The 22,352-nt window shown below is 47.2% G+C and overlaps 1 protein-coding gene across 4 annotated transcripts in view; it reads right to left on the reverse strand.

Moving 5' to 3' along the window:
• Nucleotides 1-1,003: 1,003 nt before the first annotated feature.
• Nucleotides 1,004-22,352, reverse strand: part of LOC143808139 (actin-like protein 6A) — a 64,891-nt gene continuing 43,542 nt past the window's right edge. For all 4 annotated transcript variants that reach the window (XM_077290465.1, XM_077290468.1, XM_077290467.1 and 1 more), the window contains 3 exons: nt 13,754-13,849; nt 11,747-11,833; nt 1,004-1,510 (listed from right to left, as the gene is read on the reverse strand). In XM_077290465.1, coding sequence (XP_077146580.1) covers nt 1,430-1,510; nt 11,747-11,833; nt 13,754-13,849 — 264 coding nt within the window. In that variant the 3' untranslated portion in view covers nt 1,004-1,429. The remainder of the gene's footprint in view (nt 1,511-11,746; nt 11,834-13,753; nt 13,850-22,352) is intronic.

A 22,352-nucleotide genomic window follows, 5' to 3' on the forward strand; every position in this document is an offset into this window, starting at 1 on the left:
ACTGTTGGTAACGCCTTTGCGGATATGCAAGCAAAAGCTGCTGCTCTCCTCCCCGTTGAACCGACCATACCAACTATGGTGACCACACGCTGTCAGCGTAAACAGTTACAAGAAACACTGACTCTACAGGAACCTGATGATCTCCGCCAGACTGAGGTTTTCTGCCGGACCCCGCGAGACCGCTTAATGACGATGCAGAGCGGATGGCATCCTGCATTCCTGGACACCCTCCTGGGTGAGTGTACTGCTTCATTCTGCAGGTTCCCACAAGGACAGGAAACCGAACTGATGCGGAGGAGAGGTACTGCCTTTTTATTTAGTATGTTTCCTGTCCTAGTGGACGGATACCCTCTCTCAGGTGGTGCCGTCATGGGTGGTGCCGTCATGGGAGAAGGGAAAAGATGCCTTTCTTTTACATTCACAGGGGCCTTCTTCCTCTCACAGTACCTGTCTGCGCCTCTCCTGCATCTCCTTACCACCCGCAGCATCGGAGGTATGGTGGCAATAGGATCCAGCGGTGTCTTAGCAATGAAAAGGAGGACACCAGCACTAATCAAGGTAATTCATACCTTTTACAACCAGCATCAACCATGCAGCTGATTAGCTCAACAGGCATCACCTAAACAAACAACATTGTGACAAATCCAACCAGAGAGATGAAGATGAGGTGGCAGTCCGTGTATGGATAATAACTTTTCTTTATTGTAGGAGATTAAAACATGGATTCAGGGAAGTGGGCCATTCATGGGTCTTTCTGCCTTCTCCACCACTGCCATACGGAGTCTCTGCCCCCGACAAATTCCAACCAGGGAGGGAAACGTACATTACGATAATTCAGGCTTTATTCTGCTCCAGTGTGACCACTCAGCTTAGCTGCATAACCACGCCTCAAAAGATGTACTACAACCACATCCGTATTGTGCAACTAAACATTTTCTGTCTGAGATGTTTTCTGAGAAATAGTCATTTTTGGTTGGCAACAGTATAAAAAAACAGATAGAAGTTATATGTATTTAGACAGTAATTTTAATTTTGAACCAGTCATCAGTTTGCTCAACAAAAATGCTGAATAAAATTAACAAAAAAACAAACAAAAAAAACCTGCTGTAAAGTTTCCTTAAATATAAAAAAATGCAGTGTCTAACAAATCTTGTGTGTTGATACTGATGCCTGTTCTGTATATCACATTGTCAGAATCTGCACTTATGAAGGAGTCTTGGTGAAAGGAGAGGTTCCAAGGGAGTATTATAAAATTGGAGGTTATTGCTTGGAAACAGATGCTGTGTGCAAATGCTCGATACCCAGATTTCTATTGAGGAGAAGAACGTCTATAGGAGGCTGTTAACTACAAAAGAAGTCCGTTGGTTTCCTGAGTGCGCTAAAGCTATTTCAGAAAAGGGCACAAGACGGGGCAGTGGCCTGAAAAGGATTAAGGGCATTTTCTTTCTACACATTGTTTCCCTCCTTCTTCATATTCTTGTTTAGAAATCCACATCTGTTGGAATGTACCCTGCAAGAAAGATCAAGTAGATTGAGAAGTTGCGAGGACACAATATTTATATCAGCATTTAGTCTTCCCCAAGCCCAAAATTCATCAAAAAGTCAATGTGGTTCACGGCAGCACTAGTTACATTTCCCCACATTATGAAGAGACATCGCTTTGTATATCTCAATTAGACGACATGTTCATGGACAAATCTAATTCCAGACCAATGTCCTTTCTTTCACGTTAGGACTGTTGGCCAAAAGATATTTTGTCTATCAATTGTAATGCAGAACAGGTTCAAATCATCAATTGAGATTCTATAGGCCGTACAATGTAGAAATGCAATCATTAATTATAGAAGCTACTAAAAGTAAATAGGCCGACAAGTGGCGAACACAGCAAGTTATCATTGATTACTTCCTGAAATGTTACCCAGGGGCACACATGCATGTAGTAAGAAAGGGTCCAATGGTCAGGCACTGTTTTTTTTTTTTTTAATAAGAGAAAGATCATCTCTTAATTGCACAGGTCAGGGAGAAATGAGAGAGGTCAAATTCTTTCAGTATAACCACCTTCACTACTGTAATAGCATCAACAATGCCACCTTTCAGCTATATAGTATTTGTTGGTCTATACACGCTCCGTCAAGTGGAGCTTGTCCGGTGCACAATACAAATATACCAGAAATGTGCTAGAAGTTAACAGAAAAGGGCGATAACCTATTACTAACGGCAGCTCCCTTAAATTTTCCCACAATTACTTTTCCACTAGCCTTGAATAGGTCCTTAACCCCTTCACCCCCAAGGGTGGTTTGCACGTTAATGACCGGGCCAATTTTTACAATTCTGACCACTGTCCCTTTATGAGGTTATAACTCCGAAACGCTTCAACGGATCTTAGCGATTCTGAGATTGTTTTCTTGTAACATATTGTACTTCATGATAGTGGTAAAATTTCTTCGATATCACTTGCGTTTATTTGTGAAAAAAATGGAAATTTGGCGAAAATTTTGAAAATGTCGCAATTTTCCAACTTTGAATTTTTATGCCCTTAAATCACGGAGATATGTCACACAAAATACTTAATAAGTAACATTTCCCACATGTCAACTTTACATCAGCACAATTTTGGAAACAAATTTTTTTTTTCTAGGAAGTTATAAGGGTTAAAATTTGAACAGCAATTTCTCATTTTTACAACAAAATTTACAAAACCATTTTTTTAGGGACCACCTCACATTTGAAGTCACTTTGAGGGGTCTATATGGCAGAAAATACCCAAAAGTGACACCATTCTGAAAACTGCACCCCTCAAGGTGCTCAAAACCACATTCAAGAAGTTTATTAACCCTTCAGGTGTTTCACAGCAGCAGAAGCAACATGGAAGGAAAAAATGAACATTTTACTTTTTAGTCACAAAAATGATCTTTCAGCAATAATTTTTTTAATTTCCCAAGGGTAAAAAGAGAAAATGGACCTTAAAAGTTGTTGTCCAATTTGTCCTGAGTAAGCTGATACCCCACATGTGAGGGGGAACCACTTTTTGGGCGCACGGCAGGGCTCAGAAGGAAAGGAGCGTCGTTTGACATTTTCAAGCTAAAATTGGCTGGAATTGAGATCGGACGCCATGTCGCGTTTGGAGAGCCCCTGATGTGCTTAAACAGTGGAAACCCCCTACAAGTGACCCCATTTTGGAAACTAGACCCCCTAAGGAACTTATCTAGATGTGTCGTGAGCACTTTTATCCCCCAAGTGCTTCACGAAAGTTTATAACGCCCGGGCGTGAAAATAAAAAATCCTACTTTTTCCACAAACATGATCGTTTAGTCCCCAATTTTTAATTTTCTCAAGGGTAACAGGAGAAATTAGACCCCAAAAGTTGGTGTCCAATTTGTCCTGAGTACGCTGATACCCCATATGTGGGGGGGAACCACTGTTTGGGCGCATGGCAGGGCTCAGAAGGAAAGGAGCGCCCTTTGACATTTTCAAGCTAAAATTGGCTGGAATTGAGATCGGATACCATGTCGTGTTTGGCGAGCCCCCGATATGCCTAAACAGTGGAAACCCCCCACAAGTGACCCCATTTTGGAAACTAGACCCCCTAAGGAACTTATCTAGATGTGTCGTGAGCACTTTTATCCCCCAAGTGCTTCACGAAAGTTTAGAACGCCTGGGTGTGAAAATAAAAAATCCTATTTTTTCCCCACAAAAATGATCTTTCAGTCCCCAATTTTTTATTTTCTCAAGGGTAACAAGAGAAATTGGACCCCAAAAGTTGCTGTCCAATTTGTTCTTAGTACGCTGGTACCCCATATGTGGGAAAAAACTGTTTGGGCACTTCGGGACTCAGAGGGAAGCAGTGACGATTTGGAATGCAGACTTTGATGGACTGGTTCTGAGGGCGTCATGTTCCGTTTGCAGAGCCCCTGATGTGCTTAAACAGTAAAAAAAAACCACAAGTGACATCATTTTGGAACCTAGACCCCCATGGAACTTACTTAGATATGCCCCCTCTTTGGAACTAATCTACTGGTTCCTGTTAAGTAAATTAGTAGTGCATGGAGATGTGGTACAATTTGAAGCAGTCCTTCATACACAGGCCAGGTTTGTCGGGGCAGGTGTCGCATTGATAGATGGTGTCCTTGCGTACTCCTCGTTTGTAGCACACTCGGCACCTTTTTTGCGGCTTACATTTTCTATCAGTTGGCGGGACCACCCCCGGAAAATGCTGACCTGGTACAATACGAGCACCCTCAGTTCTGGAAGTACTGGGGCCCGCTCCTAGCCTCGTGCCAAACATCAGGGCCTTAACCACTACCTCCTGGAACTGAAGGTACGTCGTATCGGTGTGGCGTGCACATCGTGACAGCAGGAAAGCGTTAAGCATTGCCATTTGTACGATGTACACCGACAGCTTTTTGTACCACACCTTGGCCTTCCTCAAAGCACTGTACGGTTGGAGGAGTTGATCGGAGAGATCAACTCCCCCCATGTTTTTGTTGTACTCCAGTACACAGTCCGGTTTGCAGACCTGTGTAGAGGTACCCCGTACACTGCCGAGGGCACTGCCATCACCGTGTATGGTGGTCAAGAGAAGGACATCCCTCTTGTCCTTGTACTTGACCACCAGCAGGTGGTCGCTACATTGGGCTTTGCTCTCACCTTTTCTGAGCATCTGCCCAAGTAGCGTCTTCGGGAGGCCTCTCTGATTTTTGCGGACAGTACCGCAGGCTGCGGTACCTCGCGCAGAGAGGGTTTTGTAGAGTGGGATGCTGGAATAAAAGTTATCGGTGTAGAGGTGATAACCTTTATCCAGCAGTGGGTGCACCAAATCCCACACAATTTTCCCACTCACTCCCAGGATGGAAGGACACTCAGGCGGTTCAATCCTGCTGTCCTTCCCTTCGTACACTCTAAAGCTGTAGGTGTACCCTGAAGTACTCTCACACAGCTTGTAGAGTTTGATTCCGTACCTGGCCCTTTTGCTGGGCAGGTATTGACGGAATCTGAGCCGCCCCTTAAAATGAACCAAGGACTCATCCACGCAGATGTCCCTTTTGGGCACGTACACTTCAGCAAATTTTTTGCTGAAGTGTTCGATGACCAGCTGAAGTGTTCGATGACCAGCCGAACTTTGAACAGACGGTCAAAATTGGGGTCATCTCGTGCGGGACACTTATGGATGACCTCAAAACGCGTCCGAACCATGACCATTCGGAACACTGGAGTGTTATATAAAATATCTACACTCCAATATTGCCGAATTTCTGGCTTCTTCACGATCCCCATGTGGAGGACCAGGCCCCAAAACTGCATCATTTCAACTGCGTCTACAGGAGACCAGTTAGAAAATGATGAACCGGGGTTTTGCTCCAAAAATTGCCGAGCATACAAATTAGTTTGCTCCACCATGAGGTTAATAAAACCCTCAGAGAAAAAGACTTTAAAAAAGTCTATTTCAGTGAGGCCCGTGGTGTCAAACTTGATTCCTGATTCTGCCACAAAATCAGGAATCAGTGGCTCGTAATTTTCGGGGGGCGAGGTTCATATGGGGTCCGAAGAGGGTCGCGCTGGTTCATCTTCAGGAGTGGGCGCTGCCTGATCTTCTCTCCTGGGGCGTCTGCGTGGCGGTTCCGCAGGACCCGAGGAGGAAGATGAGGAGGAGGAGGAAGAGGATGAAGAATCTGAAGAGTAAAGGAATGTGGGATCCTCTCCCTCGCTATCAGTGTCGGAGGCAAGGAAAGCATATGCCTCCTCCAATGAATAGCGCGGGTCATTTTTTTTGTGAGTATGGTGCTTGGGTGTAATATTTATTGGTAACTATGTATACGTGTGGGGGGGGGGGGATCGTGTTTGGTGCAAAGTATTCTGAAAGGAAAAAGCTAAAGGAAAAAAAATCAAATAGGGAAAAAAAAAATTACCTGTGAAAGGAAAAGTCTAAAACAGCAGGCCCTAGCTCTGATAAGTGAACTGCGTCACTTATCAAAGTTTGGCGGCTGCTGGGTGTGTGAACGGGGATGTGGAAAAAAAACGGCAGGCACGAGAGCTCTGATAAGTGAACCGCGTCACTTATCAAAGTTCGGTGGCGGCTGGGTGCGCGGACGGGGATGTGTGAAAAAAAAAGAAACGAAAGGCACAGGTTCAGACGCAGCGGCGGGGTGCGCGCAAGGGGATGTGGAAAAAAAAAAAAAGAAACAAAAGGCACGGGTTCAGACGCAGCGGCGGGGTGCGCGGACGGGGATGTGGGAAAAAAAAAAAAGAAACGAAAGGCACAGGTTCAGACGCAGCGGCGGGGTGCGCGCAAGGGGATGTGGGAAAAAAAAAAAAGAAACGAAAGGCACAGGTTCAGACGCAGCGGCGGGGTGTGCGCAAGGGGATGTGGAAAAAAAAAAAGAAACGAAAGGCACGGGATCAGACGCAGCGGCGGGGTGCGCGGACGGGGATGTGGGAAAAAAAAAAGAAACGAAAGGCACAGGTTCAGACGCAGCGGCGGGGTGCACGCAAGGGGATGTGGGAAAGAAAAGCGAGCACGAGTGTTGATCGGTGAACTGCGTCACCAATCAACGCTCGGCGGCTGCTAAATTTGGGCACGGACGGACGCGGCTCAAAGTGGGGGTGGAAGGGGAAGGGGGGGTGAAGTAAGATCGGGCCGGGATCGGGGATGAACACTTACGTTTCTCGTCTCTCTTCTGTCTTCTTTCTTTAGCAAGAATTGTGGTGTCACAGGCTACTGTGGCACCACAAGTCTCAGCACAGGAGGGAATCTGTCAGCGTGACCGCTCTGCAGGAATCCTCACCAAGTGTGAGGATTCCTGAAGAGCGGTCAGACAGGTCAGGGACAGGCGAGACAGGTCACAGAGCGGTCACACCGCTGCTGTGACCTGTCATTGGTGGGATCGAATGATCACATTGATCCCACCAATCAGAGGAGGCCCTGGTGACGCCGGTGTTGCTAGGCACCAGCCTATGATCGGAGCTCACAGCTCCGATCATAGGCAGGTCACCGGCAGGTCACCATCAGGGCACAGCGCGGGCACAGCGCTGCTGTGCCCTGACTGGCAGAGCTGCAGGATCTGGCAACGGAGGTGGCAGGGAGATGAGGCAGGGCACAGGCTCCATGGATTTCCAAGCAGGGCACAGCACGGTAACACCGCCGCTGTGCCCTGCAATTGGCGCGATCGATGTGATCGTCGATTGCGCCAATCCGGCGGGTCTGTTCCTCTGACTGGCGCGATCGACGATCACATCGATCGCGCCAATCAGAGCTGCAGGATCCGGAGCAGCAGGGCAGCTGAGGAAGGCTACGGATCAGGTATTTTAAGGCAGGGCACAGCGCGGTAACACCGCCGCTGTGCCCTGCGATTGGCGCGATCGATGTGATCGTCGATCGCGCCAATCCGGGGGGGTTTTGGCCGGTGCTTGGGTTGCCAGGCACCGGCCCCAGGATCGAGTACATCGGTACTCGATCCTAGCCTGGGACCTCACTGTTTCAGCCAAGCTGATTGGCTGAAACAATGAGAAAGGCTGTGATGGCTGTTCAAAATTGAACAGCCAATCACAGCGATCGGGAGGCGGGGGGAGGGACGCCATACCTCAGGATGCCGAGGCCATCTTCCCCAAGGTAAGATGGCGTCGGAATTTTAATGCGATCACCGCGACTTAAGTCGCAGTGTCGCATTAAAGGGCATGACGTACTATACCGTCGCTGGTCATAGGGGCCCACCCCACCTCGACGGGATAGTACGTCTAATGTCAGAAAGGGGTTAAAATTATTGCTGCACTAATCTCTAGTTTCCTTCGCTATCCCCAAACTCCACCACCTACATATGTATCTCTACTTTCCACTCAACCTCACTTGACCTCATCTGCTTACCTGCTCCTAAACCTCAGACCGCTCCTTCTAAAAACACAAAACAAACCATGCAATCTCCCCCCACCTGCTCTCCCTTTCTCTGTTGGTGATATACATCCCAGTCCTGGTCTTTCGCAGCTAAAACCTAACATTTTTCCTTCCTATCACTACCGAGCTACTAGAAAATACAACCTCTCTATCCAAAAACCCATTCACTTGACCCCTACCATCCCCTCTCTCTGGAGCATTATGGAACGGCAGCTCCATTTGTACTATACATGTTATTCACAACCTCTTTACATTTCTCATTATATCTCTTTTGGGCCTCACTTAAACATGGCTTGCACCTCACCCTTTGACACAGCCTCCTCTACTTCATTGTATTATGGTGGCCTTCATTTAACCCACACTCCTCACCCTGATAATAAACATGATGAGGGAAGTTGGCTTCTCCTTTCTAACAACTGCACTTTTAACCCGATCCCACCTCTACGCTCCCTTATTTTGAAGTGCACTGTGTCCATATCCTCTCTCCCTTCAACTTTCAGAAGGCTGTCATATACCGACCACCAGGCTCTGCCACCGCCTTTATCGACCACTTCAACACCTGGTTTCTACATTTTGCTCTGTTGACACGTCCACCATCATCCCGACTAACATCCACCATCATCCCCACTAACATCCACCAGTAAGCAACCTACAAACCCTTGTCACTCACTTCATTCTTTGGTCTCACACAATAGTTCTCCACATCCACCCAAGCAGATTGACATACACTAGATCTCATCTTTACCTCCGTTAGTTCCCTGTCTAACCTCACCTCTCCCTCTGACCACCATCTACTCACTTTGTCATCACTGTCCTCTTCATCTGCCTCCACAGTCCAGCAGCTACAGCACACCCTAAAAAGAAACCTGTAACACCTAGACATTCACACTCTCCCTCTTTGAACGTGGTCCAGCATATCCCTCACTCCACAACACACACAGCCATTTTCTACAATGCCACACTCGCATCAGCTATTAAAAAGATCACCCATCTCGTGCATAGCAGATGTTTACAAATTAATAGACAACCCTGGGCACACAAACCTCACAAAAAAGCTTTGGAAAGTATCCAGGGTTGTGGAGTATCACTATAATAAAAAGGTACTTACAGGAACACTCTACTACATTCAAATAAGCAAACTATTTGAATTACATATCCACATTGAACTTTCCTCCCACCTGTCATCCAATTCGCTCACTGAATCTACAATCCACTTCCGACCCCCCCAATTCCACAAACAGCTCTAACTAAAATTACTAAAGATTTACTTATCATCAAAGCTAACAGACCATACTCTGTACTCCTCCTCCTTGATCATTCCTCTGCCTTTGACACATTTCAACCACCTCTTCATACCAGGATATGCTCTTCTATTGGTATCAAAGACGTTGCTTACTCCCAGATCTCCACATACCTCACAATCTGAGCATTTAAGGTCTCACACTCATACTACTTCCTCATCGCACCCTCTGTCGGTGTCCCTCAAGACTCTGTCCTGGTATCCCTACTCTTCTCCATTTTTACCTCTGACCTGGGACAACTCAAAGTCCCATGGCTTCCAGTACCACTCAAATCTCACTCTCTGGTATTCTGGACAGCAGAGGTGTCCGGGGCAGAGTGTCAACTATGTCCTCAGGCTTTCCAAAACTCAATGTGGACAAAACCAAACTAATCGTCTTTCCTCCATCTCATTTAAACCCCTAACTGATGTATACATCACTGTAAGGCTAGGTTCACATTGCGCTAGGGGAGTCCGTCTAACGGACACGTTTTTAAGTAGTGAAAACGCAATGTAACGGACATTGTAATGCACCCATAGACTTGCATTGTCTGACGCATCGTGACGCATGCCTAAATTGGCATGCGTTTGCCACATTACGTTTTTTTATGACGGACCTTGGAAAGCGGCTTGCAGCGTTTTCGGGTCCGGTCAAGCTAACGCAAGACTAACGGAAAGCGTCTATTCGGCCATTGAAGGCTATTGCAAACGCTGCCAGACGCAAATCATGCAAAATTTCCAAATAAAAGCATACGTTTGAATTGCGTTAATGAGGGTGGTCCATGTGGTCATGTGACAGGAAATATGATTTCACCCACACCCAACACTGACAAAAGGAAAAAAAAAAAAAAAGAGAACAACTTTATTGACAATGCCAAACGCAGACAAACGGATGCTTCACGAACGGACATCAGAATGACAAACGCTGTCACGTGCGTTAACGCAAGCGTCAACGTGAAGCCAAATTTTCAAGAAATTTGGCTCTTTTCTGTACATACGGTTAACGGATCCGTTTAACGGTATGTACTTAACGCAATGTGAACCTAGCCTAAATGACACATTCCCTGGTACCACAAGTCCATTGCCTTGGGAGTATTCCTGGACCTGCCCTTCAAAACACACATCCACAGCCTCACCACTTCCAACTCAAAAATATTTCCAGAATCCGTCTGTTCCTTAACCGTGAATCTACTAAAATGTTACACCCAGCTCTCATCTCCCGCCTCGACTATGGCAATATCCTTCTATGTGGCCACCCAATTAACACCTCTCCAGTCTATCCTTAAAGGCCCCGTCACACATAGCGACGCTGCAGCGATACAGACAACGATGCCGATCGCTGCAGCGTCGCTGTGTGGTCGCTGGAGAGCTGTCACACAGACCGCTCTCCAGCGACCAACGATGCCGAAGTCCCCGGGTAACCAGGGTAAACATCGGGTTGCTAAGCGCAGGGCCGCGCTTAGTAACCCGATGTTTACCCTGGTTACCAGTGTAAAATGTAAAATAACAAACAGTACATACTCACCTTCACGTCCCCCGGCGTCCGCTTCCTGCACTGACTGAGTGCCGGCCCTAACAGCAGAGCGGTGACGTCACCGTGGCTGTACTTTCACTTTACGGCCGGCAGTCAGTCAGTGCGGGAAGCGGACGGCAAGGGACCTGACGGACACCGGAATGTGAGTATGTACTGTTTTTTTTTTTTTACATTTACGATGGTAACCAGGGTAAACATCGGGTTACTAAGCGCGGCCCTGCGCTTAGTAACCCGATGTTTACCCTGGTTACCAGTGAAGACATCGCTGAATCCGTGTCACACACACCGATTCAGCGATGTCAGCGGGACCTCAACGACCAAAAAAAGGTCCAGGCCATTCCGACACGACCAGCGATCTCACAGCAGGGGCCGGGTCGCTGGTACGTGTCACACATAGCGAGATCGCTACTGAGGTCGCTGTTGCGTCACAAAACTTTTGACTCAGCAGCGATCTCGCTAGCGATCTCGCTATGTGAGACGGGGCCTTTACTCTACTGCCCGATTAATCCACCCCTCTGCTCTACAAGTCCCTTAATTGGTTTCTAATTGCACAACAAATCCAGTTTACTTTACTAACAGTGACCTACAAGACTGTCTATAATCTGTCTCCTCCATACATCTCCAAACTAATCTCCCGAGAACTTCCCACATGTAACCTCCAGTCCTCACAAGACCTCCCTCTCTCCCTTACGCTAATACGTTCCTCACCCGATCACCTCTAGGACTCCTCCCAAGCATTACTCATACTCCGGAATTCAGAGCCTCAACACGTCCAATTTTCTCCCACTTTCAGACGGAACTTGAAAACCTTCAGCTTGCAATGAAACTGCTGTCACCTCACTATCATGCTGCAACCTCCCGACCTACTGTCTCATTCCCCATTACCCTGTAAACTCACAAGGGTAGAGTCCTCTCCCTCTCTAACAGTTTGTCACTGTTCGTTAACTATAATAATTTTACATTTCTATATAAACCTTTTTCACATATAGTAAGTAATCACTGGTGATTAAAAAAATAAAAAATAAACAATAAATAATTGTTCACTTACCAAAGAGGCAAGGATAGAACCACCAATCCAAGAACTAAACCTTCGTTCTACTGTTGTGTTATTTGCAATTAGCTTTAGCCTCATGCTCTGAAAAAGAAGAAAAACAATAAATTGAAGTAATAACAATATTCTCTTATCTTAAAGGTCTTTACTGGCTAGCCGAGCAGTGGAGTATTTCGATGCATGGGATGGAATATTGCCTGGATTAAAAACATGGTTCTTTTAAGGCTGTGTGCACACGCTGCGGTTTTTTTTTTTGCGTTTTTTCGCTATAAAAACGCATAAAAAATGCATACATTATGCATCCCATCATTTAGAATGCCTTCCACAATTTTTGTGCACATGATGCGTTTTTTTTCCGCAAAAAAAAAAAAGCATCGCGGTAAAAAACGCAGCATGGTCATTAATTTTGCGGATTTTTTGCGGTTTTTCCCACTATTTAATGCATTGGGAAGCTCCGGAAAAAAACACATCAAAAACGCGCAAAAAACGCATGCGGATTTCTTGCAGAAAATGTCCGGTTTTGCTCAGGAAACTTCTGCAAGAAATCCTGAACGTGTGCACATAGCCTAAAAGATGCAGACTTTCTGAAGCTGCGGTCGTCCACAACGCGGCATCCACAGTAGATTCACAATGACAGACACCTTGTCCTTCTGGGCACTCCAGGGAGGTTGCAGTTCTGGAATATGACAGCACTGGAGGATAATGGGTTCCGGATGGCTTCTTTTTGATCCTCAAAATTTTGGCAGTTGTGATTTTTTTTTTTTTTGCGTTTTTGTGACCATGTTGACTATTTGCAACAAAACTTTTGATTGTGAAGATATTGAGGTGTGATCACAGAACAATTTCAAGAGTGCTGCCTTCCTCTACGACACTTAATTTTTGACTTTTCAGAGTCAGTCAAATCTCTTTTTTGGACTATTTTTCCGGAGGAAAACAAATTGCCTATTAATTCTGCACACCTTGATAAAAGGAAGTTAATGCCCTTAGGCCGCACCTTCCTCTTTTCACAAATACACATCACCTGATCTGCTTCATCCAATAAGCATTCAAGTACACACAGCTTGGAGTTAGAAAATCTGCATAAAAAGGATGGTGAGATCAAATACTCACTTGCCTAATAATTCTGCACACAGTGTACATTTAAGGCCTCATTCAGACACAGTGTGGTTTTCAAAAGTGATAGAGCATGTACCGATTATAGTCTATGGGGCAGTTCACATGTCCATGTTTTTCTTGTGGACCGTGTATCCATAAAAAAAAAAAAACTGTTTTTTTTTACTGTCATAATGGATAAATAGCACCAATACAAGTCTACGGCTTCCTGAAAAATCCCGAACAGAACTTGGATGGCATCAGTGTGCTGTCTGTAATTAACATTGTAATGTATGAGACGCTTTGTCATTTATCGATACATGAAAATCATTGATGCCAAAAACTGAAACATGGTCAGTACACTGAGAAAGTCAGATCCAAAACACTGATGACAAGCAGAAGGGTTGTTTGTTTACTTGAACAAACACTGATGTCTGAATGAGGACTAAAGTTGAGAAAAAAACAAACAACACAATGGTCCAGCAGTTACATATGTAGGTCTTGGTCTTATAGACTATTACCTGTGGCATCCCCACCGCCTCTTTGGTAAATATTCCCAACAGGATATGATTTTTGCAGCATTACACATGCATGACATATTTGACTGTGGGGTGAGTGGGGGGGTGTTACTAGTGACAAAAACCGCCAGGCATGCCACGTGTAGTAGGAGGTACACAGGGCTCTCATCCAGCAGCCAAATATATTACTGACATAGCTACTGGGCTTTGCAAATCTGTTTGCTCGACTTTAATTATATGCAATATTTTACAAATTCACAACAAAAAGTAAATAAGATATTTATTTACAAATGCTTATAGACCTTCAAGGAAAATTACATTCTTCCATAAAACAGCACTTGTCATCATACTCCCCTTTGCAGTGAATCAATCAGCAAAAGGACAAAACACGTACCGGTGGAGTCTTCTGTGAGAGTTCTCGTGTCAACCTGTCTGTAAAGCCTTGTAACAAAGTGTTCCCTCCAGCAACGATCACACTGCCATACAATCCCTGTGATGAGAACAAATAAGTCAATAAAAGCAAACAACCACTGTCCACTTAAAGCGAACCTGTCACCAGGTTTGGTTGATATGAGTTACGGCCACCACTTTTCAGGTCTGACACACAGCATTCTATAATGCTATGTATCTTCCCACAACAAAAACTGCAAGACACGTAAACAGGGATTTTTGTGTACTCACCGTAAAATCCTTTTATCCGAGCCAATCATTGGGGGACACAGGACCATGGGTGTTATGCTGCTGCCACTAAGAGGACACTAAGTAATACAGAAAGAATAGCTCCTCCCCTGCAGTATACACCCTCCTGCTGGCTCCAAGAGAACTAGTTCGGTAACAAAGCAGTAGGAGCTTAACATTTAACCAGGATGAACTATGTCAAAACCAAACCAACACAGAAAACCAAAGCCGTGAGGCTAACAGGGTGGGTGCTGTGTCCTCCAATGATTGGCTCGGAGAAAAGGATTTTACGGTGAGTACACAAAAATCCCTGTTTCTCCTATGCCTCATTGGGGGACACAGGACCATGGGACGTCCTAAAGCAGTCCCTGGGTGGGGAACAATCAACTGTAATTGCTCCTTGTACCCACAAGTTACAGATGCAGCACAGCCGCCTGCAAAATTCGTCTGCCGACGGTCGCATCTGCCGAGGCCTGAGAATGAATATGGTAATGTTTTGTAAATGTATGCAGACTGGACCAGGTTGCAGCTCTGCAAACTTGTGCTGCCGAAGCTTGGTGCCGAATGGCCCAAGACGCACCCACTGACCGAGTAGAATGAGCCTTAATCCCTGCTGAGACAGGATGACCTCTGACTCGGTAGGACTCCTGAATAGCTGAACAAATCCATTTGGCTATTGTGCCTTGGAAGCGGGAAACCCCTTCCTTGGCCCTTCCGGGAGCACAAACATGGCATCTGACCTGCGGAAAGACGCTGTCCGCGAGACATATCTCTTGAGAGCTCTCACTAAATCCAGTGTGTGGAGGGCCTGCTCGATGAGATGTACTGGTGCCGGACAGAGTGACGGTAAGACAATCTCCTCATTGAGATGGAAGGAGGAGACAACTTTTGGCAAAAAGGATGGGGATGTTATCAAAACCACCTTATCCTGATGAAAATTCAGGAACAGAACTTGACAAGACAAAGCGGCCAGCTCTGAGACTCGTCTAATGGACGTGACTGCAACCAGGAAGGCAACCTTCCATGAAAGAAAGGACAGGGAAACCTCCTGTAGCGGTTCGAAAGGAGCTTCTTGCAAGACTCCGAGGACCAGATTAAGGTCCCATGGTTTCAATGGCATCATATAGGGCGGCACCCTATGGCAGACTCCCTGAATGAATGTCTTCACTTGTAATCTGTTGGCAATCCTGCTTTGGAACAGAACGGGCAGGGCTGAAATCTTTGAAAGAAGGAATATAAACCAGCTCACCCGTGATGCATAAACCAATCTTCGGGAGCACGGACCCGCTGTATTCAGGCGTATAGAGTCCAAAAAAGAAAAGAATGTCCAGCTTCACCGAATCCGTAAAAAAGAGTTTTCTTTATTCACATACTATTAAGCATAGAGGATACAGACTTCAGCACATGTCATGATTAAGGGAGCTTAGTCTCCAGAAACGCGTTGAGATTCTTACCCATATGGCTTGTGCTGAAGTCTGTATCCTCTATGCTTAATAGTATGTGAATAAAGAAAACTCTTTTTTACGGATTCGGTGAAGCTGGACATTCTTTTCTTTTTAGGGCTGAAATCTTCCCCTTGAGAGAACTAAGGGCGAGACCCAAGTCTAAATCCGTTTGTAAAAATTTGAGGATGGAAGGAATGGAAAATTCAAGAACTTCCCCAGTTGTTGCACCAGGAAAAGAAGGTGGTTTTCCAAGTGCAATGATAAATGCGCATAGACGTAGGCTTTCTAGCGCTGATCATGGTAGAGATGACTTTCGGAGAGAAACCTGCCTGGGTTCAACGGCCATGCCGTCAAACACAGGGCCTCGGAGTTTTAGTGGTAAATGGGGCCCTGTGATAGCAGGTCTGCGCGATTCAGTAATCGCCAGGGAACATCGGCGACTAGTTGAACTAGTTCCGCGTACCACGCCCGGCGCGGCCAATCTGGCGCAATCAGGATTACTGGTACTCCCTCCGCTCTGATCTTCTTGATTACTCTCGGCAGTAAGGGGAGCGGGGGAAATATGTACGGAAGCCGAAAATGATGCCACGGGAGTACAAGTACATCTGCCCTGATGGCTTCTGGATCGTGGGACCGAGATATGAAGTCGAGAACTTTGTAATTTAGCCGTGAGGCCATCAGGTCCACGTCCGGAGTTCCCCAACGGCAGCAGATCTGGTGGAAGATCTCCAGATGGAGAGACCAATCCCCGGAGTCGAGGCCTTGACGACTGAGGAAATCTGCCTCCCAATTGTCCACTCCCGGGATGTGAACCGCAGAAATCAATGAGCAGTTTCTCGGCTCAACAGAGAATGTAGCCTACCTCGCTCATGGCTGCCATGCTGCGGGTTTCCCCCTGTCGGTTGATGTATGCCACTGCAGTGGCATTGTCGGACTGAATCCTGATGGGACGACCCACCAGGAAGGGATGGAATTGGAGAACCGCTAACCTGATTGCCCGAATTTCTAAGATGTTGATCGGAAGGCGTGATTCCTGAAGTGACCAGCGGCCCTGAGAAGTGATGTAGGAACACCGCTCCCCAGCCTAGAAGACTGGCATCTGTTGTCACAACTAGCCAATGTACTGGAAGAAAAGACTTCCCTTGATTCAGGGAGGACTCCAATGTCCACCACCTGAGAGACTGTCTGACTCGCTAGGGAAGGAAGAACCGACGGTCAAGGGAGACCAGATTCCTGTCCCAAACAGCCAGGACGGCATGCTGTAAGGGACGGAGGTGTAATTGGGCAAATGGAACCGCCTCCATGGCGGCTACCATCCTGACGAGGACTCTCATACTGAAGCGCAGAGAGCGAGTGTGAGGTCGAGAGAGCTTATAAGCTTCCCGCTGTAAGGCTGAGATCTTTTCCGGGGGAAGAAGCACCAACCCCTGGGACGAGTCCAGTATCATTCCTAGAAAGGTAATTCGCTGAGCCGATACTGGGGAAGATTTTTTGAAGTTTATCTTCCAACCCAGGCAAGAAAGAGAATCTATTGTGATGTTCACAGCCTCAGAAAGAAGGGCCTTTGATGAGGATATCGTCTAGATAAGGTAGCACCACCACGCCTCGGGTGTGATGGATGGCCACCGCGGCCACCATGACCTTGGTGAATACCCTGGGAGCGGTGGCGAGGCCGAAGGGCAAAGCAACGAATTTGAAATGTTGTTCCTGAACTGCGAAGTGAAGGAACCTCTGGTGAGAAGGGAAAATTGGAATGTGGAGGTACTCGTCCTGGATGTCTATAGATGCCAGGAACTCGCCTTTTTCCATGGAGGCGATGACAGAATGAAGTGATTCCATTCGGAACCGTCGTACCCTAACGAATCTGTTCAGTAATTTTAGGTCCAGTATGGGCCGTACTGTACCGTCCTTCTTTGGAACAATGAACAGGTATGAATGAAAACCTTGAAACCTTTCGCTTTGAGGTACCGGGATAATAACCCCGTCTTCTTTTAGAGAGCTTATGGCTTGGAAGAACTCTGATGCCTTTGCCCTGGGAGGAGAAGACAGGAAAAAATGATTTGGTGGAAGAGAGGAGAATTCTATCTTGTATCCGGAGGACACTAAGTCGCGGACCCATTCGTCGTCAACGACCGAGAGCCACGCGTCGCTGAGGGAAAGCAGGTAGCCGCCTACTTTGAGGGTGTCCTCCGGATACCACAGGGAGTCATTGTGTGGGAGATCTGCCCGGTCTGGACCCCCTGGATCCTGACTGCCTAGGCCTGCCTCTCCATGAAGGGGAAGCTTTGTAAGAGGTCTGGGGACCTCTATCCCTATGTTGTGCCTGGCCGGGTCTGGAAGATGTGGAAGTAGAGGACCAGCTGTTGCTGGTTCTGAAAGGGTCTCTGTTGTGGGAGAAATTTACTCTTCCCTACAGTGGCGTCTGAAATTAATTGATCGAGGTTTTCGCCAAAAAGGCGACCGTTCTGATATGGTAAAGAAGTCAATTACTTTTTGGAAGCAAAATCCGCACGTCAGTCCCTGAGCCATAAGGACCTCCAAATGGTGATGGCGTTTGCTGCTGCTTGAGAAGCGCAGTCAGCGACATCCAGAGACACGGTCACTAGAAAATCCCCAGCTCTGGCTATCTGAGTAGCAAGGTCTGCTACCTCGGGGGGGAAGATTGGTATCCAGAACAGCTGAAGACAAGACCTCAGCCCAATGGGTCCAAAGCCTTAGCCACCCACGTAGTGGCAAAAGATGGAAAGACTGCGGCTGCTGAGGCTTCAAAAGCTGAACGAGCCATATTGTCGATCTGACGATCGGTGGGGTTTTTAATCGAGGCGCCCTCTGAAGAGGATAAAATAGTTTTAGTAGCTAGGCGCGATACTGGAGGATCTACCGGAGGAGACTGTGACCAATCCTTTCTTAGATCAGGAGCAAAGGGATATTTTGACTCCATAGGCTTTTGCCCTGTGAAGCGTTTATCTGGACGGATCCTGTGAAATTCAACGATTTCCTTAAAATCGGGATGATTGACGAACACTCTGTGAGCCCGCTTGGTCCTCTTAAAGGACACAGCATGATCCGTTTTAGATAAAGGTTCCTCATCAAGCTTCAGGGCCTTGTTTACTGACTCAATGAGAGAGTCGAGAGTCTCCTGATCGTGTTGAAATTCCTGATCTAGGAACGTGTCAGAATCGTCCTCTGAGACAGGTTCTCTACTATCCCCAAGGGAGGGGGAGCGAGAAATGGAACTCTCAGAACCCGATTCCGGTGATGGTCTGGGGACAAGGCATGAGTCCTTTTCCTGGAAGAGCGAGAGCTCCTTGGTAAGGTACGACCCCTAGTGTACAAGGGGTTCTGTTCATCGGAAGCGTTGTCCGTAAGAGTGCCCTGGTTAGAGGAAGGGTCTCGGAACGAGTCTAATGCTTTGGCCAGGGATGCCATAGACCGGGTAAGGGAGGTAGCCCACTCAGGGGGACTAGGCTCACTGGGTTCAGTATCAGTAACAGGTGGTTCCTGAGCAGTCACCAGTTCACAAGCTGAGCATAACGCTGTATTGTGACCCCGGGGTAGAGATTCCTTACAAGAGGTACAAGCAGCAAAAAACACAGTGTGGGTTTTCCCAGACTTTTTGTTAGGCTTTGATTGAGACAGTGTGGCCTTGAGGAGAGCGCTTACTAGCAGGGGAAGGGTTAAGCTATGTTTCTGCAGCTTACCCAGGTCCTGTCTCTTGAGTCCCCGGGGGGAGGTCCGCAATGTGTCCACAGAAATCGCTAATCCCTGAAGCGGTGATTCAAAACGCTGGAGCAGCGCTGCAACATCAGCCCTGTGGGTGTCCAAAGATGGCCGCCGAGATCAGGAAGAGAAGGCAGAACCAGAAGCGCCAGAGAGAGTGTGCGGCGGCAACTGCTGGTGGGCGGATCCAACGTTCCGGCCTGGAAGAGAGAAAGCCGGGGGCTAAATTTTAAGCTTGCGGTTGCGGACTGCAGCACCGCGACCACTATTTGTGCGGACCGATGTGACCCACGGACCCGGGCTTTAAGGTATCTGCGGACCTCCCTTATCCCAGGGACCATGACCCCCCAGCGCCTCAGCCCCACAGGTGTACTCAGGGTAGATGCGGTGGGCCGTTGCTCAATCCACCGTCGCCGTAGTCAGGGAGGGGGTGGAGAGCTTCTGCTGCCTTCCATCATCCGCTGTAACAGTGGTGATGCAGTGGGGAGCTGCACGGACACCATAAACATCATGTCCGGCTATGCACCTGGCTCCAGGAGAGGTAAATGGAGGGCTACTCCATGTGGTCGCCTGCTATGGAGGGGGGAGATCGGAACACGAAGCAACCGTTGCCCGTAACGTGAGCTTAGGGCTGGCTTCCAACGGTGCAGGAAAAGGTACGGGGAGGGACGCGCCACGTTCTTGCCTGTTGATGGTTCGGGGGAGATCGGAACCTAGAAAGGATCTGTCGCCCCCTTTCGCTCCGTTAAGGGAAAAATAGAATAAAAACGGTGGGGTCTGAAAGCAGACCCAAGTGCCTCCTACAGACATTAAGCAAAAACTGGTTCACTTGGAGCCAGCAGGAGGGTGTATACTGCAGGGGAGGAGCTATTCTTTCTGTATTACTTTGTGTCCTCCTAGTGGCTGCAGCAGTACACCCATGGTCCTGTGTCCCCCAATGAGGTGTAGGAGAAAAGACCTTTTATTATACTCACTAGCGGGGCGGTCCAGTCCGAGGGGCGTCGTTGGTCTTGGTCCGGCGCCTCTCTTCTTACAATGGCGTCCTCCTTCTTTGTTTGTGTGGATGACGTGTCCCTGCGCCAAAAAAAGCCAAAGAGCCCCGGAGCCTGCGCACTGCAGTACTTTGCTTTATTCTCGTCAAGGCAGAGAAGTACACCTGCGCAGGAGCACAATGCCGGGGAGACTGAGTGAAAGATGTAGGGAGGCGTCATCCACATGAAGCAGGATGGTATCGCAAGAATGGGGGCACCGGACCAAGACTAGCGACACCCCTCGGACCGGACCGTGTTGGAGGAGAGTACAATAAAAGTTCTTTTTCTTGTCTTGTAGGTCCGGTTGGGGCCAGATATACAGAACTATAGAATGCTGTATATCAGCCATGAAACATGGTGTCCTTATCTCATATTGGTCAAACCTGGTAACAGGTTCCCTTTAACTTTTGTGGGACCTAAGTGATTGTGCTGTGCGAGCACCAGCAGAACGGCATTAGTATTCACATCCTGAACTGGGAAATACACCGGATTACGTACCGGTAATGCTCTTTTATAGAGCCACGACAGCACCCACTTGAGAGAGGGGATCCGCCCCTAGGAACAGGAAACCCTATGGAGAGATAAAAGGGGCGGTCCCCCTCGCTCCCACAGTTGGGTTACAGAGATTGCGAGGAACCGCCCACCAGATTTAGTAGGCAATTTGATTTCATCATTTATCATTAGTTAATTTAGTATGGCTAACTACAAGAACCAAAAAACACCCTTAATCGTGCTTTTATAAAAATAACTTAATAGGGTGGGAAGTAAAGGGGTGCTGTCGTGGCTCTATAAAAGAGCATTACCGGTACGTAATCCGGTGTTTTCTCTTCGCCACGACAGCACCCACTTGAGAGACTTTCAGAGATAGTCATTTGGGAGGGATCACAGTGTTAAGAACTGATCTACCAAAGGACAGGTCAGATGAAGAAGACAAATCCAATCTATAGTGATTATAGAATGTAGTAGGAGAAGCCCAGGTTGCGGCCTTACATATCAGTTCTATTGGAACTTCCGCTCGCTCGGCCCAGGATGATGCTATCGCCCGAGTGGAATGTGCTTTTACAGTCTCAGGCGGGTTCTCCCCCTTGGATGAATAGGCCAGACATATTGCATCCCGAATCCACCGAGATAAGGTACCCTTCGTGATTCCATCTCCTTTCCTATGGCCCTGGAAGGAAATAAAGAGAGCCCTGCTCTTCCTCCAGGCGCTAGTTCTGTCTAAATAGGCTAATATGGCTCTCCTCACATCTAATGTGTGGTATTTTTGTTCTTCCTGATTCGTAGGGTTATCATAGAAGGAGGGAAGAAAAATTTCTTGTGACCTATGGAATTTAGTACATACTTTGGGCAAGTAGGAAGGGTCTGTTTTTAGGACAATTCTATCTGGAAATATAGACATAAATGGTGGATCTATCGATAATGCCTGTATGTCGCTTACTCTTCTGGCTGATACCAAAGCAACAAGAAGAGCTGTCTTGATGGAGACATGTTTTATGTGAGCTGAATGTAGTGGCTCAAAGGGGTGGTCTGTTAGAGCTTCGACGACCAAATTAACATCCCAAGGTGGTACATGGGGAATTTGGACTGTCTCTGACCTTTGGCAAGCTGCGATAAACCTAGCTACCCACCTGTCACCTGCAATATCGTGACCATATAAAGCACCAAGCGCAGAAATATGTACTTTTAAGGTACTGACTGCCAGACCTAAATCGCGCCCTTTTTGAAGAAATTCTAGGACCATAGGGATATGAATTTTGTTTGATAGTGCTGTTGGGTAGAGGTTTAAAATTTTTTTCCACACTCTCACATAAATGGATGTGGTGGATTTTTTCCTACTTAGTAGCAGAGTGTCAATTACTTTGTTAGAAAATCCTCTCATTTTTAGCAGCTGCCTCTCAAATGCCAGGCTGTCAACCGCAGTCCCTTCACCTGAGGGTGGTTGAAGGGGCCTTGATAGAGAAGATCCTGATCCTCCGGAAGGATCCATGGGTCTGAGATTGACATGGCTCTCAGCCAGGAAAACCATGGCCTCTTGGGCCAAAATGGAGCTATTAAGATCACATGAGCTCTGTCTTCCCTTATCTTCCTGATCACTGTTGGAAGAAGTATTAGTGGGGGA

This window comes from Ranitomeya variabilis, chromosome 2, assembly GCF_051348905.1.
Source record: "Ranitomeya variabilis isolate aRanVar5 chromosome 2, aRanVar5.hap1, whole genome shotgun sequence".
Classification (NCBI taxonomy): domain Eukaryota; kingdom Metazoa; phylum Chordata; class Amphibia; order Anura; family Dendrobatidae; genus Ranitomeya; species Ranitomeya variabilis.